Source organism: Neolamprologus brichardi, chromosome 4 (assembly GCF_056152115.1).
Source record: "Neolamprologus brichardi isolate AB-2024 chromosome 4, ASM5615211v1, whole genome shotgun sequence".
Classification (NCBI taxonomy): Eukaryota; Metazoa; Chordata; class Actinopteri; order Cichliformes; family Cichlidae; genus Neolamprologus; species Neolamprologus brichardi.
The window spans coordinates 9437912-9456255 of NC_142107.1; the positions used below are offsets into that span (position 1 = coordinate 9437912).

The window sequence follows — 18344 nt, forward strand, 5'->3', positions numbered from 1 at the left end:
GGACAGCGAGTAGTCACGAGGTTGAAAGCGCAGTCTGGGCAAGGGCGGGAGAGTCACAATGCGCGTTAAAGAGGCAGGCAGATGCACGTGCACGCGCACAGCGATGTTTTCCCTTTTGTTTTCAGGTTTAGAAAAGTGGTTATCTCATTAAATACTCCTTATCACCCTGCTGACCTCGCATGGGTGCAGCATAGTTCAGTCAGCATCACCACACATGATCCTCACTGCATGGGGAGAGCCATATGTGCACTTTTCCATTTCCTTTTTCGTTTTAACCCTTTAAATACCAGTGGCCATCTTGTTTTTTTGTTTTTGCCTGATGGTGATGTGTAGGTGTACTGAACCAATGGTGGCCTTTACGAACTCAAACTGTAAGAGTACAGGGCAAAGCTGCACAGATTCTTCACAGATTCAAGTGGAGACATTAGTGGGGATAACATGTTCGTGGATAGAAAAAGACAAACCCAGCTTCTTAATGCTGGTAATGACCTCTCGTAGGTGAGTCCGGGCAGGCAGTTATAAGGTTAGTGATAAGCTGTGTTATCTGCATTTGTCGTGATAAATCCAAAATCCCGAGTCAAGCTCAGCCGACGGAAAAACAGGCAGGTAGACGGGCACCCCTTTCGGTGACATCTTAACGCATGCGCAGCAGGTACTTTCGACTGAAAGAGCGAGGCGCGTAAGCAGTACCGGTCCACATTTGCAGTTCATGGCGTATTTATAGCCAAAAAAGTTCCCATTGTTGTCTTTTCTGTGTCGATGATATTGTTCCCATATGGAGGAGGTAGACGTTGAGCCCACTATTACTGTAAGTAGCCATTGTAGCTTAGTGTTTTTAATTCCTTATTGCCACTAAATGGCTTTGCTAACAGGCTAACTTTGGCAAACACCTATTTCAACGACCCGTTTGAATATTTATATTGTACGTTGTCAAGAAATGTTAAGGGGCACACACTCAGCCATGTCACAAGTGTAAAAGTGGCAACATTATAAGAAGATGAGTTAGAATTACTAGCAGCATTAATTACAGTTTGAGTTAGTAATATAGCTAGACCATGTCCCAGTCACCACTCAACCTTCTCACATAATATTATAATTAAATATGAAACGGAATCATTTAATTTTAACCCTATTCATGTTATTCACATTATTTTCAGTGTAGTAACAGTGTTTCTCTCTTCTTCTTTTTTTAAATTGCAGAATATCCCTGCAATCAGTGATGGAAAGCACATGGGATTTGCATGGGGTCCTGGTGATATTCTTGTATATGAGACACGATACAAAGCATCAGGTATGCTTCAAAATTAGTACAAGGCACCATGTATACTTTCACAGTTTTCTTCTGTATCTCTTTTTCTTTTTAAGAGAATGAATGGTTTAGTGAATGCCTGTAAAATGTCTGCTACATTGCTGTCTTATTTTTTGCGTGTTTGTCACACGTTAATGTTTCATATTATCAAAAACATTTGGATTTTTGATGAACAAAGATGACCTGATTAAATATAAAAGGCAATTTTTAAATGACGGTTGCATTTATTAACAGAAAAAATGTATTCAGCGCTATCTGGCTCTGTGTTTTTGTTTGTTTGTTTTTTTTAAAAAGGTAATTGCCCCCCAAACTTAATAACTGGCTGTGCCACCGTTGGCAGCAAGTAATGCAATCAAGCGTTTGTGATAACTGGCAGCAAGTCTTTCACATCGCTGTGACCCACTCATCTTGGCAGAATTGATTTAATTCAGCCACATTGTAGGGTTTTCAAGTGTGAACGACTTGTTTAAGGTTTTTCTAATACATCTCAATTGGATTTAAGTCCAGAATTGCGCTCCAAAACCTTACATCTGGGTTTTTGTGAGACATTCAGAGGTGGACCTTTTTGTGTGTTTCAAATCATCATAGAGTGATTAGAATGCATGGTTTCATCAAGCAGCCCCACACCATCACACTACCACCACCATGTATGACTGCTTATATGATGTTCTTTTATGAAATGCTATGTTAGATTTACACAAGAGGTAACGGGATAAAAACATGCTTAACCCTGGGACAATTAGGTTTGGATAACCTTTTTCCCCCTCCTAATAAATGAAATAATTTAAAAATGGCATTGTCTTTGACTAGTGTTAAAATTTATCTGATCATGTAAGTGTGACAAATATACACAAAAATAAGCAATCAGGAAAGGGGGGGGGGGGGGGGGGTTATTTTCCATAGCACTGTATGATGTGTTTCACTATAGTTTTTATGGTTACTTTTAGAGATGTGCAAATATGTTTTCAGTAAACATATTTTGAGCCATTTTTTTTCAGACATTTAAATTTTGTTGTATATGTGCAATGACAATAACTATAGTATTACTGTTGTTCTTTCACCTCCTGCCTTTGTTTCAGGTGCTTCAGGATCAGGTTGCTCATTCATCCATGAGATCAGGAAAGATGAGGACATATATTCCCCCATTTTACGCAAGCTTTTTAACGAGTCTCACCACATCTTCGTTGGCCTGCAGACAATTAGAGAGGACCTCCCTAGCAAGAGTAAAAAACCCCAGTAAGGGCGCGTGATGCAATCCCACCTCTGTTTGTTCATATTGTTGGGTTGCATATCAGTGGCATAACAATAGTTGCAAAAGTCACACAAAGCAGCACCCACATTGTATGTTTTACAATTTTGCCTCTGCCTTACTCCTTAGATTTGTTAGTATCAGCAAAAATTATCGATCCGTGATCCGTGCTTGTATGGAGGAACTTCAGCAAGTTGCAGGTAATTCTTTTGAAAATATGCTTCTTTTGGCAAAACTTTTGAGTTGATGTAACCATAAAAGTTTTGGCAGGTTTTTCAGATTTCTATTTTATAGTCTTGTTTATACAATAAAAACACAGGAAAGGTGTGTGATTGCTCAGAAAACAACTTTTCTTTTTTGCAGTTTCTACCAGAAATGCAGAGTTGGGCACGCAGTGTGGAAATCAGGTAAGTACTAATGTTTGTTTCTCTGGACTAGTCCACATACAGAGCATGTATGAGTTTCTGAGTCAGTAATTGACTAATTACGTCATGATTTAATTGAGTAGCATGGCACAGCTCTGTGGGTTTTATGACCACAATCAAACGGCCTGTATTTAAAAGGGGAAGTTAATGCTCAGTTAGTGAGGAAGAATCCGCATTCAGTTTTTTACTCAGATATACATTTCATTACATTGTTTAGTTGCACTATCCTGACCCTGATCTGCTTTTTGTTAAAGGTGTCCATTCTTTTGGCCATAGAACTGATCTGGAATCTGTGTGAAGTGCTGTTCATCGATGCTGCTCCAGGTTAGAATCCGCATCTTATGACCAGATTTTGGGGTTGGAGAAACACCCAAACAAATGTATGTGCAACATGGGTGTGTCTGTATTTTCAGCGGGCTCCCTGTTGCTCCACCTGCTGGACTGGGTAAGGTTACATAAGGCTGACGTGGACGAGAGGGCCAGTGAGGTGCTCCAAAGTGAGAGCCCTGCCGAGCACCGCGACTATTGGAACGTGGTAGGTGCAGCATGTGCGCACAGTTACATCTTTAAAGTGACATGTGCACTGTTGGTGTTCTGCATTTGCTTCTTCATCTGTGTTTTGTCTGATATGAATTCTCTGGAGAGATGGGAGTGATCACATGGCGTGTGTGTGTGCAGGTGGTGAGTTATGTGCTGCAGGGCAGGTTGGAAGAAGTCAGACAGATGCTGGTGAAACAGGCCAACCTACAGCCTGCTGCCAGGAGCATGTACAAGCAGATGGATACCTTGCTCAGCAAGATGCCCTTCTACAATGTAAGATAAAAATGCAGTGGTTTATTTCCTTTGAATGATAGCTGAAATTATTTTTAATCATGCTTCTAAATGGGATTATTGTGAAAGTGTGCCCTGTTAATTTTACAGTCAGAAATTAATCACACAGGTTCTTAATGTGTTTTTTTTTTTTTATTTTTTTTATTTTTTTTATTTTAAATGTTTTCTTAATGGGCTGTGGATGTGACATTAGAGGAAATTATCTCTAGGCTGCAAATACACAGTATGATGATATAAAATAATAATAAATGGTCTCCTTTAAGGTAAAGTGTATCAAACATCAAATGTGCTGCTGTAGACTAAAATGAATTTAAGCCTCTTTATTTTGCTGGTGGTGAAATGAAAATCCACAAATCTGTTCAAAACGTCTTTGCTAAAGTTTCTGTTGCTTTCACATACATCATTCAGACAGTAAAGGGATTAAGTACAACATGTTTGTGTTCATTCAGTGCAGCAATTTCTCTAACGCAGCCTACACACAAGATGAGCGTATGAGCCAACCCGTGCTGACTCACACCTCTGAATTTTCTGTAATGTTCCCTCAGCCTGGTGGCACTCAGACGCTCACAGAGTTTGATGTAAAGTGGAGGCACTGGCACGAGGAGGTGGACCGCTGCCTGCAGGACAACTCGTTCGCCAGCAACCGACATCTGGAGCTCATCTGCAAGGTGAGTGAGGAAGTGCTGTTATTCATGGATAAGTTCATTATTGAAGGGTCAGTGCAAACATCCAGCAACAGTTAGGCTATTTTTTTTTTTAAAATGTCCCCACCCCATTTCACCTTAGATCCTTCTGGGAGATGAAGACACTTTGCTGGATCACAAGGAGCTGCTGGGTACCTGGTATCACTTTCTGGTCATTAGACTTCTCTTCTGCCACCCCACAGTGAAACCCACAGAGTTGCATTATTATGCTCAGGTATACCATATTCTCACATCATTCAGCATTTTAGAATCACTGCTGGTTGAGTCTTAAAAAGTATTGCATTTTTTAAAAACCTTGTCAGATATCCTGTAAATACTGTGGTGGAAGAATTTTTGTTTAATATTTGCGTGTTACATCGTCTGTCGCAAATTTCAACCAGTTCATGTGGCTCTATGATTTACAGTTTGAAATGTGATTGTAAAAAATGTGCAGCAGCCCCTGATTTATTGTTTGTGTATCTTGTTTGTATGTGTGCGCACTGCAGTCGTGCATGACGATGTTTCTGGACTCGAGGAGCGTCCCAGAGCCCCTGGACAACATCTTACTTGCTGCCTTTGAGTTTGACATCCATCAAGTCATCAAGGAGTGCAGGTAAGACAACTTTTTTTTTTTTTGCATCCTGCCATATGTGTGTGTGTTACATGCAGCATACAAATATGTGGTGGTTCATAAACTTCCTTAATTGTTTCCTTTTAGCATTGCTCTCAACAACTGGTGGTTCGTGGCCCATTTGACAGATTTGTTGGATCATTGCAAACTCCTGCAGTCTCATAATCTCCAGTAAGGATGCCGATTGTCTGTTTTTGAACTTGTTTACCTTTTAATTTGGTTGTACACTTCATTAGCCAATATTTACCACACCTTACGTGTGTGTGTGTGTGTGTGTGTGTGTGTGTGTGTGTTTAGCTTTGGCTCCAACTTGAGAGAGTTTCTCCTTCTAGAATATGCTTCTGGTCTCTTCACTCATCACAGGTACGCTCATCCCAAGGTTCAGTGTAATGATGTATAATATATTTGCTTTTGTTTAGATTTACACAGGGTGTGACTAATGTGGCTCTTGGAACAGTTGTTTTTATCCTGTTAATCTAATTAAACAATCATTTCCTCTAATTGACCTAGTACAGGGTAAGCTGATGTGTAGGTTATCACTGTCATGATTGAGCATGTTTTTCTGTGTTTAGCCTTTGGCAGTTGGCTGTGGATTACTTTGATCACTGTCCAGAGTTTGGTCGTGTCTACCTGGAGCTTCAGATAGAGCGCGTCCCTTTAGAGACGGAGCGTAAAGCTCTTAAGGTGCTGAGGATTTGTGAGCAGAGGCAAATGTCAGAACAAGGTAACACGTTGCTTCTTAACTCTTAGACACAAAGATTAGGCTGTTTTTGTTTTTCCAGTGCAGGAGAGACCTAAAACCTAAAACATACTTTTTTTTTTTCTTTTTTTTGGTTTATGCAGTACGGAGTATTTGTAAGATCATGGCTATGCGGGCTCTGAGGAACAATAGGCTGGGCTCTGCTCTCTCATGGAGTATAAGAGCCAAAGATGCTGCATTTGCCACCCTGATTTCAGAGAGGTTAGTTTCTTTCATTATAATTGTAAAGATCCCAGATACTGTTACTTCACCCCCCTCTCTCCCTATTGGCCTTAGCAGGAAGTGTGGTCTCTTCCTGTTTAGTACTGCTTCCACTGTGAACATGTTCCTATACCATCAAACAGCAACAAACCCATGTTTGTGTTATGGGTTCTGTGGTGTGTTTATGTGTATACTTGTGTTTTAGGTTCCTACAGGATTACTGTGCCAAAGGGACCTTCTCTGATCTGGACCTGATTGATAACTTGGGCCCGGCGATGCTCCTTAGCGACAGGCTGACTTTTCTCGGTATGCTCGGGGAAGACACACTTGCTGGAGCATTAGTAGCACCGCTCCACTTGTGACTCAGCCACTGCGTCATTCTCACAAGTTCAGTCGACACATGAAGTGACGGGACATTCAGTCAGGCCAGCTTCAATTCACATGAGTCTCAGACACATAAATGTGCACACAGACGTCTAAATAAAGCTGGCCTGTTGTTTAGTGCAACAGCATGCCATGGTGCGTTTTACTACTGAAAAATCAGTAAAAATATGAGATAAACACAGATAAAATACGTTCCTATAGATTATTGCTGTTTGTGAACTGAGGAGGAACATGCACAAAACCTCCTGGATAATTTGAGCACATCTGAGTGTGAAAACTCTGCTTTATGTTCTTTCTCAGGAAAGTACCGCGAGTTCCACAAGCTGTACGGAGAGAAGCGTTTCAGGGAGGCAGCAAAGCTGCTCCTCTCTCTGATGACTGCAAAGATTGCTCCACAAAGCTTCTGGATGACTCTGCTGACCGATGCTCTGCCACTGCTGGAGCAGAAAGAGGTTAGTCACCAGCAACAAGTCCAGTTTTGGACAAAATTAGTGTGATAATTACAGGAAATCTGATACTGAAATGTACGACCGAGATATTTTCTACTGTAGTCTGCATGATACCACCACAATAAACTACAGTGTCCCCCAAACTGCTATGGTGCAGATTTAAACTGAACAACATAAACTTTGATGTCCTAATTATGGTGTAACCAGAGTTGTACGTCTGAATCAGTTGTTGCTGCCCTACAACAACAGTGATTTCCTTCTTCTCAGGTGATCTTCACAGCAGATCAAACCTATGAGCTGATGTTCTGTTTAGAGGAGCTCACCTCCTCCCTGAACATCACTGCATCCAGCACAGACAGGCCTATGCAGGTATGCATGTCCTCACATGGCCTTATTCCCTCCCACACAATCAGACTAAAAGCTCTCTAATAGCGGCTTCTAACTGCATGTTTAATATTTGGTGCTGCTATCACCACTCTGTTTTAATTTTAAGATGACATGTAGGCAGATGTCACTCTGGAAGTCTTACTAAATTGCTTCATCTTTTTATTTGAGTGTTTTTGTCGTTGCAGGAGGAAGACGTAGAGGTGACCAAAGTGGAGCTCCTAAGACTCGCTCTGGCGAGGAATCTGGCTCAAGCGATAGTCAAAGAGGGAACGGTGGAAACATAAAAGTGTGACTTTGCATTTTTGTACTGTATATATTAAAGAATCATTAATCACAATGTGCTCTTTGATAATAAAACACTTCATGATACTCATTGAAATCTGACCTTTTTGGAGATGGTTTGTCAAGCAAAATGACTTCAGAACATCAAACATCCATGAAGACTTTATTTTTTTTCATGCAGCAAAGAAATGACACATCATACCTTTATATATACAGTCCTAACACTCTCCCCAAATCTACAAGTCACATTTTCACAGAAGTTGTCATACACCAAACAGCAGGTACATTACATTATTACATTAGATGCTATGTACAGTAAACACACTTCTGTACATCCAGTATGATGAATAGGACTATCAGAGATGGGACGCAGTGAAGTCAAAGCGTTCAGACCCCTGAATGTTCTGAGTTCATTTTAAATGAATAAAATCATGAACTCTCAAGTATTCAGCGCCTTCATTGTAGTGCTTTAAATTGTAGGTTGGTTGGTCCTTTTTATGTTGAGCTGTGGGAATATGAATGGATCAAACATTGTCTAAATGTGTGTTTTAGAGCGTATGTAAGGTCCGAAAACTTACAGTGTGCCAGAAAAAAAAAAGCTGAAGTCTTTGATAAAACATAATTCTTAGTCTGGATATAAAAATATTTAAAGCTTTGAGATGTCCCTGGATAATACTGGCCCGGGTTACTGTAAAACAAGAAAAACTGAAACAACCTGGATTCTGTTTTGAAATAGCTCCGCCCACATGACAATTTGGGAAGGAAGATGTCTGTGAACCCAAAGACCACTAACAGAACCTGGTAATACCTCAGCCCAGATTAGTGAACCTGTCATATGGACGACCATCTATCAAACATGTTACAGCAGCAACATGAATGTCACTCTTCACTATCAACACTTGACAGACTGTAGTTGCCAAATTGCATTTGGTAAATCACTCTATGCACTGGTTGCACAGAGCAAGATTATCTGCTCTACCCTCTGTGAAGCAGGCCTGAAAGAAAAGTGACGTCATCCAAATATTACGGAAGTTTGTTTAAATTTCAGCAGTTTGAGTTATTACGTTGAAATTTTGAGATAACTTAAAAAATGTAAACTTATCGATTGCAAAACAGGCTGACGTGGCTGCAGGACCTTTTTTGTAGCAAAGTCCAAATTTTAAAGCCGGCAGATCTGCCAAGAGGTCTGTAGATGACAGACCTCTTCCTATTGAATCTGATGACGGCATATCGGGATCTCAGTGTGGATCACTAAACAAATATAAATGTATCCACATCTTCGGTGTGCAGAAAGTGAAAGGGGTCGGAGAGGACTAAGTACAGTTTCACTCCATCCCACTACTGCATACTGGATAATAATCTGCTTCGTACTGGATTCAGATTCAGGTTGGTTCAGTTCACATTTGTTGGGTTTAGCGATCCACTGTCGTACCAGGAACAGAAAATAACTATGACAGAAATACTCCCAATACTGAGCCTGGTAGGAGGGGAGTAAACATGTTTAATAATACAAAACCAAACTATGGACAACCACTAACTGAGAATCATTTATCTTAAAAATGAAAACATGAAATAAAACCAGTGTTGGACTCCTAACTGCATTTCTGCAATTACACATTACCATCTAAGTGCTGCTGCGCAACGTTTCCTTCATAACCTAGCACAGGGCTACATTAGCAACACAATTTACTCACACATATCCATAATCCATCCATAGAATAATCCAAAACACACGCCCCTCTTCTCTTTCTGCAGCAATGATATCTGACTGAATCCTTCATGTCAGCCAAATCTTCAACTCTCAAGATATATTCAAGTATAAATGTTCAGCAACACGAATAAATAGAAGCACATCTGCAGCGCAGGCTCTGCTAACTTCAAGGTTATTTTCTTTTAAAATATTTGTTGTGATCAACCCAACATTTTAAGTCTCTAATGCATTATTCATTGCAGTTTCAAACCATTTCCCCTTAGGGAAAATGCATTAAAATATCTGTCAATAGCCTATAAGCACCAAGGCCTTACATACCAGTGTCTATCTTTGCCGTGTTAGCTATCTGCAAGCACTGCATCAATCATCAATAAAACTTTTAGTGATTGCTTTTAACATCTCAGCAATAACAACGTCCAAAACATGAACCATTGTAAGGAATGTAAAGCTGAAGTGAAGAATATAACAAAAGTTCCCCCTCTGGTCTCTCTGGGATGGATATGAACACACACACATGCGCACACTCCCACCCCTTCATGGAGTATGAACCAGCCTGTCCCTGCTGAGCAGCCGGTCTCCACCGCTGCTATAGATGACCCCACATCTCTGGAGGGGGGAACTGGTCAACCTCTCCGACCTCGTTGCATGGGCGGTCTCCGAGAGTAAAAGCCAGCTTGTAGCGCAGACGCACCTTATCCTGCGAGGACAAGCAAAGAACATGCAAATTATACACACTCCTGCAGAAGGATTTGCAGCTCTGAAAATACACTATTTGGACAAAAGTGCAGTCCATAGGCATAGATTTGCAGTTATAACAGCTTCCACTCTTAGGGGAAGACTTTGTACAGGATTTTGGAGTATCTGTGATGTGAGACAATGATGTTGTCTGGCAATCTTTGCTCTAGTTCATCCCAAAGGTGTTCAGGGGGCAGGATTCTCCGCTGGCCAATCACCAAACAGATCCTTTATGCACTTTGTTTTGTACACTGGGGCATAGTCATGCTGGAACAGAAACTGACTTGTTGCAGTGGTCACACCAATCACAACACCACACTGAAATTGAGAATAACCAACTTGTAAAAAAGACTGCTTACAACACCTAAATTCAAAGATAAAACGGTGTAGTCCAACACTTTTGTCCGCATAGTTTATGTATTGTTTGTATATTGTTGCAGCTGGAAGTGTTAAAATGTAATCTACCTTCGCTGGATTGGCCAGCAGCATGATCTGAGTAATGGAGGCTGGAGGTAGAATGGGGTTAAAGGGTGCCAGTTCTGTTCCCGACGGGGGCTGCAGCTTCAGCTTCATCGACTGGTGGAAGACAAAAGGAAGAGTCAACGCTGTTCTTTTATGCCTTTATTAGAGGATTCACAGTTTTTCTTTTTGTTGCTGTAAGTGGCAAAGGGACATTTTACACTATGAAGACTGAAGACTGTTGAAGCCTCATATCAGCTTTGAACTTCGATAAAGAGGAATGGAACTAATTATCCATCGTGAAAGATGACTTAAGGAAAGAGACTGAGCAACAGATATCACAAGTGAAAGATGAACTTAAGACATTGTGGATTAGTGAACAATTAAAGTTTCTTTCAGTTAAAATAGTCCATCCATCCATCCATCCATCGCTTTTGCAGGGAAGCAGCAGCCTAAGCAGTGCTCATCCAGCGGAACACCAAGGCATTCCCAGGACACCTGAGAGGTGTAATCTCTTCATCGTGTGAAGTGGACCTGCTTCCCAGTCAGACATGCCCAGAACACCTCAGCCAGGAGGTGCCCAGGAGCATCCTCGTCAGATACTCAAACCACCTCAATTGTCTCCTTTTGAAGCAGAAGACTAGCAGCTCTACTTGCAGTCCCTTCAGAATCACTGAACTCCTCACTCTTTCTCCAAGGGAGAGGCCAGTCACCCTTCACGCAGTCACAGAAATGAGAGAAAGCTCATTTCTGCTGCTTGTATCTGCATAATTTATTCTTTCTGTCAACATCCAAAGCTTGTGACTACAGGTGAGGGTAGAGACTAATCGGTAAATCGGCTCAGTGTCCCCAAACAGTATATCAATCTGTAATAATGCAATACTCTGCAGTGAAGCTTGAGAAACAGACCGAGAATGCCCCTCTATGGCAAAGACATTCCCTCCATCAGCGTTCTCCCCCAGCTGGACAATGCACCCTGACAGTGCAAAAACTGCCACGAACAAAGAGCTAAAGGCACGGACCTGTTGCTAGTTGAGGAACTGTCTATGCACCAGTTGGTCAGAGCTATTTTAACATTCACAACATTAGGTAGTTAGTTTTAAGATTATCGGCTGACTGGGGTATGTTCTTGGAAAGGTTTTAAAGCTGTGTTAAACATTTTTAGAAGGTGTTATTGGACAAGAACCATCCAATCATCCAATAACGTTTCAGCATATGAAAAATGAAGTAATCTGATAGAGCTAAACTGTCACTTTGGATTTCAATCAAACCTCTACTCATCACAAATATCTTGAATACTACAAAAATAATAGAAGGAATGAAAACATCCATAAAAAGTACTTTAAAGCCAAAATCAGCACTGACTTACGTATGAATCCTGTGGTTGGAGGAGACAAAACATTTCAAGAGATCTAAAGAGAGACTTTTCCAGTTATCGCTCAGGAAATGAGTAGGTGATAGGTCACAATGTAGGAGCCAATCAAAAGCAAACACTAGGTGATGCCCACAACGAAAGAACAGATGTGTTAATGTCTTTACCTTGGGCACAGCAGCTTGTAGGACCACATTGTGAACAGGCAGGGGTGCTGTATTAAGCATCGACACCACCATTACCAACACGTCAGGCCGCCCAGGGGGACAGTCAGAAGCAAAGTTGAGCAGCATGCGAACGCCATCCTTGTCATATGCAGTCACAGGTAAGACTTTACCTGAAGACACAGAGAATAGCCAGTCAAGCAGAGGCAGCCATTAACTACCCTCTCAGGTGCTGAGCCCTGTCTTTGTCTCTTACTCGGTCTGATGGCCTCCAGAGGGACGTGTACGTTGCTCAGGGAGATTTCATTGGCTCTAGCCGGGCTGCCCTGGAGTGGAGGGTGGCAAGGGGACAGAGAGCGGAACAGCGGACTTCCTGGGGCTGAGTCGAAGCTGTGAGCCTTCACATGGGATAAGGCTGGAGAGCCAGGCAAGGGTCCTTGGAGAAGAGCCGCTGAAGAGGGCGAGCCCTGCACAGGTACGAGGGGCGGTGCTGCTGCAGGCACTCCAAAGCTGGTTCCTCTGGCCGTCATCTGGTTGGATAAACTGAAAATCCCATTTAATAAATGCCAATAAGACCTCACAGTGCTGTTCTTGGAAAGTATCGGATACTTATGCCAAAATATCCTTAGATTAGTGCTTTACAAGACAGAATTGCAGAAACCTTGCTACTTTGAGAATTTAAAATACAGGTTTCAAATAAACAGTGGATGGAAAAATGTGAATAGATCACCTCTTGTGATCTGAAAAGCCCATCATGGCCAGGTCCTGCAGGTTCTGTAGACTGTGGGTGACAGCTGGCTCAGCTGGTGGCACCACTGGACCTGAACAAGCTATGCTGCCAAACATACCAACACTTGTTGCTGGGGCCTGTGGAGGACAGGAGGAGGAAAGATAATTTACACACTGTTACACACTGACTACATATCTGCAGTTAGTTATCCTAGAGTACCTGCAAGGAACTCCACTGGTTGGAGATTTCATCCAGCTTTGGTTTTGATTGGCTGCTCTGAGAGGTAGGAGGGTCATTCAGTCCTGGGAGATGATGCAGGCATTTGTCATCATACAAGACTTTTTTTTCTTTATCTCTCATAAGATACAACAAAAACATGACTCGTTAGATGGTTTTCTCATTTAGCGCTTCACTAAAACACAATAAAAGCACATTTCCAAAACTGTCAAACTGTTCCTTTAATTCAATGAGACACGTTGGGGATGCTCTACCAAGAGACAGTAGCTCATCATCCAGGAGAGAGAGTGAAGTGAAGGCCTTGTTGGCAGGGGGATGACTCGGGCTGCTGCCCTGACTGCCAGCGAGGCGTTTGGGAGGAGGAGGCAGGACGGGGATGGGGATCACTGTGAGATCAGCAGCGACAGGATGTGAGGGCTGGGGTGGTGGAGCAGCAGGCTGTGGAGGGCTCGGAACATCAAGGCCGGCGAGGTCGATCAGTGTATCTGTGGTTTCTGCTGAGCGACACAGACATGAAAAGAAAATGCAGCAGATGTATTAGATACAAAAGGGCAATCAAGTTTCTAGAAGAAAAAAAAAACTCTGACCGCTCTCGCTGTGACCAGCTGTCGATAGAGGTTCTTCACTGTCGCCGTTGATTGGTTGCCCCTCAACAATCTTCTTATAGGCGTTGATGACTCTGGAGAGGTCATCGCTGGCCTGGAGGATGTCACCTGAGGAGCCGAAGGTCAGTGGTTATAGATTTTACGCACAAAAAGTGAAGACAGGGCTTGCTCAGTCAAACCGAGACCAATGTGACAAACCTAAACTGGTGTCATTGTCCTCCGTCTCAGTGGCCATTTTGAAAGCAGCTCGTCTCAGCTTGTCACAGCGCTCGTAGAGCTCCTGAGAAGTGACACAAAGGACGTGCTGTACAGTTAGCGTGCAGATGTGACACCAGCTGCTGTTAGAAACTTGACAGACATTAAAGAATTTGAAAATATCAAATGAAAACATCAGGTTCAAACTATATTTGTTAAAAAACGCCGTGCATTCAACCCACAATGAAATGATAAAACAAATTACTGGAGTGCAAAATATGAATTACTTTATCTGTGCCTTTAAATACTGAATTGAAAATATCTGTTCCAACTTTTTCCATTTTCTGATTGTTGAGTAAAGAATAAAGAAGATGATCCTGTTGAATTGTATGTGTGCTTTTTCCCCCTGCAGGGACCAACCAGCAATTTCCACACAAAGTGCCAAAAAACTGCAGTTCCCTAAACGGCCACTTGAGGCTGGTTCCAAATATGAGGTTAAAATTTCAAATTTTTCAGTAGAAAAAAAAACGTGCATGTGTCCTGTATAGGTCATTTTCCCCCTTCACAACAACTTTAGACATTGTTTTTGTACATTTGCTGCTGTACTTGGGGTTATTGTTGTACTGCGTGACCCAATTTAAGCCAAGCTTCAGCTGTCAGACGGATGGCCTCCCAACTGAGTCCAGAATGGTTGGTAAACAGAAAGGTTCATGGGCAAAATGACTGCAAGGTGCCCTGTGGCTGCAAAACAAGCCTGAATCATCACCCATCCACCATCATTTGAATGACAGGTGGGTCATCAACACAGCAGGCTTTAGTTGTTAGCGCCTTGCTGAGCTAAATCAAATGACTGAACTGGAAGTGTCTGCTATGTTTATGGTGTTTGTGCGTTTTTGAGCATTTTAATTCAGTATAGCATTGCATAGCTATCCATTCGGTTAAATGTACTCATCCAGTCCAACAAGAATGTGCTTCCATTTTTTAAATGAAGATATTATTTCATTTGCAATAATTAGCACGTGACTTTGTCTGTGCCTGTGCGATTCATCTCGCAGTCTATCGATGTAGTTTCCGAACAAACCTAGCTAGCTGATAACTCAAAGCTGCACCATCTTCTCCAGTTATGGCCACTTTTGGTGACTAAAATCAATCTCAAAAAGGCAGCTCACAAGCCTGTGGGTTACATCGCAGTGGTCACCTCCATCTGTTATATACAGTATATGGCATGGACGCACACCTTAATAATCTCCTTGTCTGAGTCAGTGGAACTGTCTTTATTGTAGTGGGACAGCATCTCGGTCAGTAGCTTGACGTTGATGTTCACCTCCTCCAGTGTGTGCATTCGCTTTGTAACCTTCTGCACCCGTGCCTCATCCTGGCAAAATATAAAACCCAATAAAGGGTTTTACATCAGAAAAATAGTGCAAAGTGCATTTGAAAAAGAACACAATGGCTGCGGTAAATAGTCTCATTCAAAAGGGTCTGACATGTCTCACCTCTTTCACCATGTTTTTGATTAATCTGTTGGCTTCCTGAAGATCTTCTGGGTTTTTACTCCGGAGAAGCTCAGCAAGCAGCTACACAGACACAGACATCAGTCTGCTTGTTGTAATAATATAAGTATACGGAGAATATTTACACTAAAACAAATGATTTCAATAGGATGAGGCAATCTCTCACCTTGCCCATGTCCTCGTTGTCAAACACAGGATGTTTAGGTCGCGTTGGAGGAGAAGGAATCAGAGTCCTGTCCAGCGGTAACTCTGGGTCATGTGCCACAAGACCTGTCAGAGAGCAAGGACAGGACTGAGGAAGATGTGTCTTTATATCATTTATACTAATCTGACTGATCCACATCCACACATACCCTGTCTCTTCAGTGTCTGGTAGGCTTCACCGATCTTGGTTTCACTGGGAAAAGCGACGGTCCAGCTGTACAGCATTTCAACAATCTTCAATTTCACCTTCTCAGGTGCACTGTCGCCCATGTACTGGAAATACAAAGCAATGACTCATTAGCCACTCAGCACGTGTTTTATCAGCACGAAACCTACCTGAAGACGACCCACCTTTGGAGAAACAACTTTAATCAGCTCATTCAAAAATCTATATTTTCCGACTTCATTGTGAAACCGTCTGCCGCAGTTCTTCATACACGCCTCCAGCACCTGCCCACACGACATTTATGTGAATGGTTGGTTTAGCAGTTTGTAAAAATGTGCTTGCTGACGGTTCTGTGCAGCGTTTCTTACTGTCAGAGCTTGAAGGGCTTCCCATTCTTGTGGAGAGTGGATTTTGTGTACGAGCAGCGTTACGGCTATCTGGGGACTGCAAAAAAAAGAGATCGGAAAGAAAAAATAAATCCATAAATATATTCCTGTGCTAGTTGAAAAAAATTAAAATGCATTAGACGTTACCCTTCCAGTTCCTTGTTGATCTGATCACAGAAGCCAATGATGTACTCCCAATCCTCTTGCCGGTTTGTTGGATGGGTGGCTTTATCTGTAAGAGAAAGACCAGTTCACCAACTAAACATATGCCATTAAGTAGCATCTTCTTCAGTGAATCTGATGGGTTCCTTCCTGTGAAAAGGGAGTTTTTCCTTCCCACTGTCACCATGTGCTTGCTTAAAGGGGATTGCCTGATTGTTGGGGTTTTCTTTGTATTATTGTACGCCTGGAGGCCACTGTAGTTGTGATTTTGAGTTATATTAATAAAACAGAAATTGGATCAGAAAACTGCATATAACATAAAGCTCGACATTTACTCACTCCAAGTAAAAAATCCAAAAACAAGCAGGCTAAAAAGTAGTTCTGCATTAATTATCCTCTCTGACCAATATTTCTAAAGAATCTGATATTATCGGACTGTTGATAGTGGTCATCAGTGATGTATTATTATTAAGGCTAATCAGCTGGATACTTTGTATACAGAGAGTTTAGTCTGACCCATTGTGATGATGAGGAAAAAAAGAAAAGCTCTGAACCAAAAAAAACAAAACAAATAATAACATAAAACAAAAAAAAAAAAATCAACATAAATATCAGGATTTGTTATTGGCCAAAATGTTCATTTAAACATCAGTATCAACACAGAATTCACAACCACTGCGTCCCTAGTTTTATATTTGATGTATTTAATATTAATCTGTTTTTATTTGGTAATATGCGAGACACATAAACACAACACTTGAAGTCAACAGACTCACAGACATCCCACAAGCATCTACACCATCGCCTCCTTATTCTTTCTCTACAACCACGTTTTTAAAGACTGAAACTAAAAACACAGACCTGTATATAAACAGCCCCAAACACTCCCCTCCTGGTCATGCGTCTATAAATAACTACTTGCACCACACACCTGTTTGCCCTTGTTATCCTGCCCCACCCCACCCTTAACCAGTCTAAAGGTATCTGGCATCAATCCACAGTGAAAGCCTCCTCCAATCCAAGCCTGAGGCCTTGCTCACTGCTTCATTATCAATAAATATTTATCATTCACATTTGGGGTTGGGGGTCCTTAAGTTTCTGTGGCTAATTACTAAGAGAAATCTGAAATGTGATAAGCTTTGAGGGCTCACACCCCTTGCTTCCTTCTCTGCAATGTTTACTCTGCAGACTGTCAAAAGACGTGGCTGATCCTTTTAGTTTTTTAGTGTATTCAGTCCTTTATCCACCACCTCAGATTTCCAGTCATCCACATACAGCACACACTGACTCACCCCCGTCTTGGGTAAACAAACTTATTGAGTAACCTGGGTTACCTGGTTTAATCTTCACAATACCTTCTATTTAAATGTTTGCACAATACAAATCTCAAAAGCCAAAAAAACAAAACAAAACAATATTTCTTACATATATATAGATGTATGTATATACATTAACTATATACACACATGTGAGTCCCGTATGCTGACCCCGACAATGCAGTGACTGTTACAACTCCTCCCCTGTGTAATAACAGATGCATTGTCCACAGTTTCCAGTGTTGTGCATTCATCTCCCACACCCATCTGTTTCTGCCATGAAAGCTGCGCTCAAGCTGTACAGCGTGGGGTAACTATCCGCGGAGCTCCGCGCCTCTGCACAATCACTGCACGCACTGATCTGTCACTGGCAAAGACTTGTGTTTATTACAGCTCTCCACCCATTCAGCTAAACATGCAGACAGTGATTGGACTGGGCTGGCAGCCTGGATCTCTGCTCAAACTGCAGGAAAGACGCTTTCGACGAGGCGCTGACAGCTTCTGCACACGCTGATTTTCTCCTCTGTCACAGCGGAGCAACGCGTCTAGCTAATTAGCCATGCTATTTAATTAATAAAAATGGGATTAATAACTCACTGAGCCAAGATTCAAGCGACTCCCCTTCCTGGTACGCCATAGCACTACAAACATCGCGTGATGTCACCGGCGTGTGCGCGAGAGTCCGAAGAAAATAATTGTCGGAATTAATTTCACAAAAAGACAAAATATCTAATTTAAAAATATTTAGTTCTTCAACTTTGGCACTAAAAATGTAAAATGAGAATTTTCAGAAAGGA

The 18344-nt window shown here is 41.8% G+C and overlaps 2 protein-coding genes across 2 annotated transcripts; one reads left to right on the top strand and one right to left on the bottom strand.

Annotated features, from left to right (window-relative positions):
• The first annotated feature begins 655 nt into the window (after positions 1–655).
• nup85 (nucleoporin 85) lies at positions 656–7997 on the top strand. The gene is made up of 19 exons (XM_006791548.3): positions 656–808; positions 1201–1291; positions 2389–2545; positions 2688–2758; positions 2922–2965; positions 3238–3307; positions 3397–3518; positions 3662–3796; positions 4360–4482; positions 4601–4732; positions 5004–5110; positions 5216–5299; positions 5426–5491; positions 5701–5852; positions 5972–6089; positions 6295–6395; positions 6774–6925; positions 7190–7291; positions 7495–7997. The coding sequence occupies exons 1-19, from the start codon at positions 776–778 to the stop codon at positions 7591–7593; spliced, it is 1959 nt and encodes a 652-aa protein (XP_006791611.2). The 5' UTR covers positions 656–775; the 3' UTR covers positions 7594–7997.
• Positions 7998–8799: 802 nt separating this feature from the next.
• On the bottom strand, positions 8800–18184 carry gga3b (golgi associated, gamma adaptin ear containing, ARF binding protein 3b). Its single transcript, XM_006791550.3, has 17 exons — positions 18145–18184; positions 16217–16301; positions 16052–16127; positions 15869–15967; positions 15667–15790; positions 15480–15583; positions 15296–15376; positions 15037–15174; positions 13803–13884; positions 13587–13712; positions 13254–13493; positions 12982–13064; positions 12763–12899; positions 12289–12575; positions 12036–12205; positions 10503–10613; positions 8800–9999 (listed from the first exon to the last, which is right to left on the bottom strand). Exons 1-17 carry the CDS (start codon positions 18182–18184, stop codon positions 9889–9891), a joined length of 2094 nt encoding a protein of 697 aa, XP_006791613.2. The 3' UTR covers positions 8800–9888.
• Between the last annotated feature and the right edge of the window lie 160 nt (positions 18185–18344).

Coding starts and splice junctions, on each gene's coding strand:
- nup85 (XM_006791548.3), top strand. CDS start 776: ATGGAGGAGGTAGACGTTGAGCCCACTATTACT. Junction 2,759..2,921: donor GGAACTTCAGCAAGTTGCAG/GTAATTCTTTTG, acceptor TCTTTTTTGCAG/TTTCTACCAGAAATGCAGAG. Junction 5,853..5,971: donor GAGGCAAATGTCAGAACAAG/GTAACACGTTGC, acceptor TGGTTTATGCAG/TACGGAGTATTTGTAAGATC.
- gga3b (XM_006791550.3), bottom strand. CDS start 18,184: ATGGCGTACCAGGAAGGGGAGTCGCTTGAATCTTGGCTCA. Junction 15,584..15,666: donor CCAGACACTGAAGAGACAGG/GTATGTGTGGAT, acceptor GCTCTCTGACAG/GTCTTGTGGCACATGACCCA. Junction 15,175..15,295: donor TCAAAAACATGGTGAAAGAG/GTGAGACATGTC, acceptor ATATTTTGCCAG/GATGAGGCACGGGTGCAGAA.